This window comes from Mesitornis unicolor, unplaced genomic scaffold (genome assembly GCF_000695765.1).
Source record: "Mesitornis unicolor isolate BGI_N332 unplaced genomic scaffold, ASM69576v1 scaffold31159, whole genome shotgun sequence".
NCBI lineage: Eukaryota > Metazoa > Chordata > Aves > Mesitornithiformes > Mesitornithidae > Mesitornis > Mesitornis unicolor.
In genome coordinates this window covers 13,536-21,632 of record NW_010209823.1, presented here as the reverse complement: position 1 = coordinate 21,632, position 8,097 = coordinate 13,536, and the positions used below count along the sequence as shown (strand labels likewise).

General features: G+C 55.9%; 1 protein-coding gene across 1 annotated transcript; it reads left to right on the top strand.

The window, feature by feature from the left end:
- Window positions 1–374: 374 nt before the first annotated feature.
- MATN4 (matrilin 4) lies at window positions 375–7,066 on the top strand. The gene is given in 7 exon segments (XM_010192984.1): window positions 375–461; window positions 1,864–2,425; window positions 3,456–3,578; window positions 5,140–5,553; window positions 5,769–5,921; window positions 6,581–6,685; window positions 6,864–7,066. Coding segments are annotated over 7 exon segments (1,503 nt in total). The 3' UTR covers window positions 6,923–7,066.
- The last annotated feature ends 1,031 nt before the right edge of the window (window positions 7,067–8,097 follow it).

The window sequence follows — 8,097 nt, the reverse complement described above, 5'->3', positions numbered from 1 at the left end:
GCAGCTGCACCGCCAGTGCAAAAGCATTTGGCTGAACATCCCATTCGCCTGGTTTGTGAGTGAAAATAAGGTTTGTCTGATGGCCAGCTCCACCCAGAGCAGAAAATCAGACCCTTTGGCAGATCCTTGCTACTCTAATGAAATTTAGCTGTGCTGAGACTGCCAGTCCTTGAATGGGAAGAGTCTCACGTCGGTTCAGAGAAATCTGGGGACAGATCTGTCACAACTGCAGGGTTTTTGGCACTGCTTGGGGACACCCACCACAGGCGAGCATAGCCCTGCAGCTCAGCCCACCCTGAGCACTGATTGCACTTCATCTTCTCCCCACAGTGAGTCCCCCCAGCCCTGGAGCTGTGAGGTCTTGCAGAGCCATGATGAAGCTCCTGCCCATTGCCTCTCTCCTCCTGTTTCTCCTGGTGATGCTGGAAGCCAGACCAAAACCTGCAGGTGAGCCCCAGCCGGTGGGGATTGCCTGGAGGAGAGCGAAGCAAGTGTATCGGGGCAGTGAAGTCCTCAGAGGGTGGCTTGCTGCTTGAGGTGGGGGAGATCTGATGCCTCTTCTTTGGAGACTTCTCCAGGAGGCTGCAGAATCCCCCCCAGTGTGGGACCTGAACTTCCCAGCACTGCCCAGGGTAGTGGGAGCCAAGCCTGGACCTAGTATAGTGGGGCTGGTGCCACTTGCTCCGGGCACATCCTCAGCTTTGACGCAGCCCAGCTCTGGGCTTGTCACCCTCCTGCCCATGGGCTCTGATCTTGGCAGGAGACACAGGTGTAAGGGAAACCCCCTCCCTGCATGGGTCTCCTGATGGAGGGGCACAGACCAGACCCAGGGGCACCAGCCTCTCCTCCCAGAGCAGAGGGAGCTGCATCCATTCCAGTTTTAAAACAGTGAAGGCACCAAACAGAGAAAGGAGTGGGTACATCTTGGAGACCTTTGGAGCAGTTGAGATGACAGCCTGGGTCTGGGCATGGTCCCAAAGGGACTCAAAGTGTTTGCCTACCATTAGGGCCAAATTCTTCCAGGCCTGGGTACACAGGAGCCAAGCAAAATATGTTCATTGGCATTTCACTTGCTAAACACTCTCCCGGTTTGCACTGGAAGTTGCACCCATATGTCCTAGAGAGGCTCTTTGGCTCCATCCTGGCCATGTATGTGCCTTGAGCTGTGCTTTTCACTGTCTCATTTTTTGCTCTTAAAAAAACCCAAACAAACAAAAAAACCAAAAGCCCACAAAAAAACCCACCAAAAAACCAACAAAGCAAGCCCTCATTTTAGGCAGAAACTTGCAAAATGCAGTGAAAACCGGGGGAAGATGGAGCTGCGGGGGGAATAGAAGGATTGCCCAAAGCTGTACTTTTGTGCTTGGGAGCCCATGTGGTGCAGAGGTCTGGAGCAGGAGCTGCAGCTTGCAGGGGACAGCACAGGCCATTGGGCTGTTTTACCCTTTAATGCTCTGATTTGCTGCAGAGATGAAGATGCCACTGCCAAAACCCGCACCTAAACCTTGCCAGGGCAGATGCTGACAGACACCCGGGTGTTTCTGCAGCCCCTGGGGCCATTGGCTGCGGAAATGCGGGGAGCAGGAGCTGGGTCTGGCTGCAGGGACAGTGTCAGGGAGGAGGGAACACTGCCATGTCCCCTCGACCCCAGACCAGGGCATGTCTCCCTTGCCTGTTGTCCTTGTTCCCACTCTGCCAGCACCCTCCATGGGTTTATTTGGTGGTGGGAAGGTGCTGGTCTGTGGGGCTGCCCTCTCCATCCTCCACTGAGCACCCCTCCAGCCACTCGACAGGGATGTCTCCACTCCCAGCCCTGCTTCCTGCAAAGCTGAACCATCTGTTTGTCCCCTTCCAGCCCTGAAGTGCAGGACGGGTCCCCTGGACATCGTGTTTGTGATCGACAGCTCCCGCAGTGTGCGCCCTTATGAGTTTGAGACCATGCGGCGGTTCATGATGGACATCATCGGCAGCCTGGATGTGGGCCCCAATGCCACGCGGGTTGGAGTGATCCAGTACTCCAGCCAGGTCCAGAACATCTTCTCCCTCAAGACCTTCTTTACGCGGGCTGACATGGAGAAAGCCATCAACAGCATCGTCCCGCTGGCCCAGGGCACCATGACAGGGCTGGCCATCCAGTACGCCATGAACGTGGCCTTCACCACGCAGGAGGGCGCGCGCCCTCCACACAAGAAGATCCCCCGCATTGCCGTCATCGTGACAGACGGACGGCCCCAGGACCGTGTCACTGAGGTGGCCACCCAGGCCCGGAACGCTGGCATTGAGATCTATGCTGTGGGCATCCAGCGTGCAGACATGAACTCGCTGCGGGCCATGGCCTCGCCACCGCTGGAGGAGCACGTCTTCCTGGTGGAGTCCTTTGAGCTCATCCAGCAGTTTGGGAAGCAGTTCCAGGACAAGCTCTGCGGTGGGTGAGAGCTGCTGCTGTGGGCTGGCAAGGGTGTGGGCTGGAAGATCACCCATCCCCTTGGTTTTATTTTCCCCTAGCTCACCTTTCCTCTTACTCACCTCTGCTGGGGTGAGATAAGGAGACCTTCAAAAGCATTAGCGAGCAAGCGCTCTTTGTCACCCGTGCCTGGTAGCTCTGCCCCAAGCCAGAACATCGTGGCAGCAGCAGTGGGAATATTAAAGAGCTCGAAATCCAACGCTGGTTTCCCTGGGTATGGTGGGGATGGGTGACGCATCTCAGAGCCCCGTACAGATTTCGATGTGGCTGTAGCAGGGTCTCCTCCTATGCAGACACGTGTGTGGCATCCGCTGTGTGCACATTTATATTTAATAAAGCCCTGGCCATGTAGAGCTGCTCTGGTGTGTCTGGCCAGGCTCAGCTGGGAGCCATGAGGCTGGTTCACACCATGGCCATGCTGGCACAGACTGAGAGCTCACAAGCTGGGACCTGTCTGTGCTTTAGTGTCTGCTGAAGGGCAGAAGGCAGCTGCCAGGGTAGGGGTCCACGGCTGACCAGATATTGCTCCCTGGGGCCCTGATATGCTCCTGCTTCTGATGCCTTTGCTTACAGTGTCGTGCCTGTCCCCTGCCTGCCCTGCTGCCCGCTTCCCGGCCAGCTCTGCCGGCTCCTGGGCACACGGACACACAGACCCAGCTCCTTTGGCATCTTCTGGCTGAGCTCAAGCTTTCTCATCTCATCTCATCTCATCTCATCTCATCTCATCTCATCTCATCTCATCTCATCTCATGCTATCACCAGTATCAGTTAATATTGAGTGTTGATTTCGTACTCAGGCAGATCTGAAAGCTGAGGCAGTTCAGAAACCTGCCCTGTTCAGTGTCCATGTCCATGCACTGGAAATCAGTGAGTGGGGCCATCTGGGTTGTGCTGGTGGCTTTGGCTGCAGAGACAGAGTGTGTGCTGGAGTGGGGGTCCCTTTGCATTCAGTGTGCCCGTGGGCCACTCTCATGCCCTATCTGTCTTGCAGGTGTGGACATGTGCGTAGAGCGGGAGCATGGCTGCCAGCACAGCTGTGTCAGCACCCCTGGCTCCTTCTACTGCGAATGCAACCCGGGCTACAGGCTCAACGCGGATGGAAAGACCTGTTCCTGTAAAAACCCTTTTTAGAATCCTAATTCTTGTAGAGGACTTGTAGTAATGGGTCTCAAGAAAGGAGGCTGAAATGCAGCAGAGCACCCTGCAAGGCCAGCAGCAGCCTGGGTGCTGCATTCACTGGGCATGCAGCCTCCCGGGTCTGTGATGGCTGTGGACGGTGCTCAGCAGTGCTAAATCCTGGCCACCTCTCTGGGATGGGACACTTGAGGCTATGTGGGCACACCAGCTGCCTGTCACCTGAGGGAGCTCCAGGCAGTGGGCATCAGAGGATGCACGTCTCAGCCCAATCCCAGCCCAAGTGCACAGTGTTTTGGCTCTGTATTTTGAGTGCAAAGCTGTATTAGTTGATTCTAATAATTCTAATCAGCTCCTGGCCAGCACACCGGGTCATTTTCTTCTTGTCTTATGGCCCTGGGAGCTGCCTCAAAGCCCTGGAGCAGTCCCTGCATGGCTGCCCCAGGGAGGCTGGGACAGGAGGGTGATGGGTGTCCTGTTGCCCCGCAGACATCGATGCCTGTGCAGACGGGAGACACGGCTGTCAGCACCAGTGCGTCAGTGCCCGTGGGTCCTACTCGTGCCGCTGCCGTGTGGGTTACTACCTCAACCAGGACAAGAGGAGCTGCACTAGTGAGTGTCCTCCTCCCTGTCCCTTCCTCATTTGCCTCTTGCTCTCCCTCTTGTCTTTCCCTTTCTGCCCACCGCTCTCCTTCTCTCACCAGTGATCGATTACTGCAGCTTCGGAAACCACAGCTGCCAGCACGAGTGCGTGAGCATCCCCAACGGGCACTACTGCCGCTGCCGCAGTGGGTTCACACTGCAGCCCGACAGCCGGTCCTGCAGGGGTACGTCCTGGCTATGGTGTCCGGTGCAGGACCTTTCTGTCTAGCCCGGTCCCCAGGGGAAGGGGAATTCCTGGGCCACCCCGCCTGGATGGGGATGACCCTGTGCCCTTGGCTTCTTTTCCAGCCACTGACCTCTGCAACGGGGTGGATCACGGCTGCGAGTTCAGGTGTGTGAGCACTGAGGGCTCCTACCACTGCATGTGTCCCGATGGCCAGCAGCTCCAGGCTGACGGCAAGGCGTGCAGCAGTGAGTACCGGGATGTAGCTCTGGGCATCCTCCTCGTCCGGGCTTTGTGCTTTTGGTGAGGGCTTACCTGAAACTAGGCTGGGGGATCTAAGTGGGACTTTGAGCTGGGTTGGAAGAGGATGGGGAGCTGGCTGGGCTTGGGGGAGCACCCCAGCTGCTGTGGGGATGGATGTGTGTTGTGTCTTCAGAGACATGGCCCAGAAGATGCAACAGGAGCTTTGAGGAAAGGTTCAGGAAAAGGGAGGCCTAGGAAAGACTTTCAGGGGTCACTGGGGTGGCAGTGAAGGTTTTGAGGCAGAGACTCCTGGGCGTGCTTTGCCCTCCTTCTGTCCTCAGCCTGACTGCAGGTCCAGGGGGTCCACGTGGTGTCCCAAGGCCCAGCAGCTCTGCCTCACCCATGGGCATCTTCACCCCAATGGTGCCCATGGCCAGGCTGGTCCCTTCTCACGTTCCCCCTGTGCCCACAGAGTGTGGGGCTGGGCATGTCGACCTGGTGATGGTGATCGATGGCTCCAAGAGTGTCCGGCCCCAAAACTTTGAGTTGGTGAAGCAGTTTGTGAACCGCATCGTGGACCTGCTGGAGGTGTCCCCCCATGGCACGCGGGTGGGGCTGGTGCAGTACTCCAGCCGCGTCCGCACCGAGTTCCCCCTCAACAAGTACCACAGTGCTGACGAGATCAAGAAGGCGGTGATGGAGGTGGAGTACATGGAGAAAGGCACCATGACTGGCCTTGCCCTCAAGCACATGGTTGAGCACAGCTTCTCTGAGCTGGAGGGTGCCAGGCCTCTCTCCTACAACATCCCCAGAATCGGGCTTGTCTTCACGGATGGGCGCTCCCAGGATGACATCTCCGAATGGGCCAGGAGAGCAAAGGAGTCAGGTGCGGGGGGCTAGAGAACCCCAAATTGCAGTGCTTTGGGCATCCCAGGGTGGTTCCTCGGGATGGTGGGCTCCTGCCTGTCCTTCCCAAATTCCTGCTGTGTATTTGGGAAGCCCAGGGGAAATCCTGCATGCCTGGCTTTGCTTGCTCTAGGTATGGGGCTGTTTGATGTGTGGTGACCAGCACAGTGCTCAGGATCTGTCCTTGCCACGCAGGGATCATCATGTTCGCCGTGGGGGTTGGCAAGGCAGTGGAAGAGGAGCTGAGAGCCATCGCCTCCGAGCCGGTGGAGCAGCATTTCTCCTACTCTGCAGACTTCACCACCATGACCCACCTCGTGGAGAACTTCAAGCTGAACATCTGCCCAGGTGGGTGCCCTGGCCACACCAGGGGCTCAGCCTCAAGCTTGGGGGAGCCTTCCTCTCCCCACAGAGCTAGTGGGGTAGTTCATGTGTCTGTCACCCTGCATCACGTACTCCAGGGCAGACCTGGCCTGGTGTGAGCCCAGGCTGGATCCCAACAGGCTGCTGTGGGTATGGAGGTGGGTCTCAGGGAGGGATTGGGAGTGGAGCTGGGGGTTCAGTATAAAAGGGGTGGAGTGTGAGCAGCCACCCCAGTGCAATTGCATGGGCACAGTTTGAGATTGAGGGATTTGGGATTTGAGGAGGGATTGAGGGCATCTCTCTGCCTTGAGGGATGCTGCCCCATCTCCAAGGGTAGTCCATCTCCTCATCCAGACCTGCGCTTCTGTTGCTACCAGGTGGAGGAGGACCATGCTGGGTTACTATGGAGGTCTCCCTGCTGTGGGGCAGGCTGGGGCTCTCCAGTGCTCTTGGGACCCCTGGGGATACAGCCTGATGAAAAAGAACAAGACTGGAGAAAGAGGAGGAAACATGAGAGCCCCGAGGGTCAGGTCCAGCCCCAGGGGTGGCTGCAGGAACAAGGGACTCATACTGGGTGGGAGCAGGTGAGAACTGGACACCATGGGGCTGTAGCTCTGACTGCACCCAAACCTATGCATTCACAGAGGAGGGCAAAGGGGAGATGGAGATCCGCAGCCCATGTGAGTGCGAGGCTCTGGTGCAGTTCCAGACGAACACTGTGGCCATCCTGCAGAGCCTGACTGAGAAAAATATCCTTTGGGGTGATGCTTGAGTTTGCTGGGGTGGAGGGCAGCCTGGGGACAGACTACACGTGGGGAAGCAAGGGATGGCTAAATGGGAGCAGGGAAAATTTTAGGCTCTTTCAAAGGCAAGAAGCCCTTTGCCCACCAGAGCACCTGGCTCATGCTGTTTCCTTAGCACGTTCACTTGCTCAGATGATGGCCAGGCTTGAAGACTTGGAAAAGCAGATTGTCAACAAGAAGTGATCCTTGCAGAGGGCTGCAGTGCTCAGACGGGACACAGGGACATACAGTAGCTACGTGGCATTGTTATTGCTAGGTTATTGTAAAGCATCAGTGTTTGTTCTTGTATCGCAAAATCCCCAAGGGGATGTGGAGTGTATTTAAAAAAAACCCCCTAAAAATCCTTAAAAAAAACCCCCTAAAAATCCTTAAAAAAAAACCAACAACAAAAAAGAACTTGAGCAAAACCCCTGCTGCAAAGCCAAGGAGTTCAGCTATCGCTGTTGGCCTCCTTCCTCCAAACTGACAGGTCTGGGATGAGGTGGGACAGCTGTGTGGGTGGGCTGGGCTTTGGACGAGGAGATGTGGCACCCGGCCTTTTCCCAAAGTGGGTGGGATGAACCAGCCCCTGAGCAGCCCCCTGACCCCTAGCGCCCAGCAAGCTGCTTTGCAAGAGAAAAAAACCTACAGTGATTGCACCCTGAGAGCTTATGCTGTCTCGTCGTCTGCTGCCAAGTGGCTGTCTCGTCGTCTGCTGCCAAGTGGTGGGGCAGTGCAGGGGGATACCTGCACCCAGGTTTGCTCGGCTGGCTCCCGGCACCGTGCGCAGCTGTGCATCCATGGGAAAGTGGCCTGCAGGAATCAGTGGATCCCCTTGCCCCTGTTTTGGCAGAATTGTTTGGGAATTGGTCATTATCTTCTTCGGTTTTTATAATCACATAGCAAAATGGTCATAATTCTTTCTATAAATATCTACGTGTGTGTATATATATATGTATATTTCATTTTGAGAGCAGGGTAGTGCTATTTTTAAACACTTCTTTTATATGAAGAAATTTCTATTCTGACAATAAACACCCTGAAGATTTGTATGACATGTCCCTCTCCTTTCAGCTGCAGGGCCATGGAGGCATGTCTTCATCAGAGCAGGGGGCTCCGCCTTTTGCAAAGGCTCCCTGTCCTTAGGCTCAAAAATCCCCCAGGAAAATCCTTGCTGTATGGGTCAGAGGGATGAACTGGGAAGTGCTCAGGTGCTTTACAAGGCAAGGAGTGGGGGTTTTTTTCCACGTGCAATCGAAAGCAGCAGGTCTCTAGTTCAGTGTGGGGTTTTGATGGCTTCTGAGAGGCGCTCTTGTCCTGCCTGGCATTTGTAGCCTCATTATATCTGTTTGCTGGGCCAGCAAATGAAGCTCATTAGC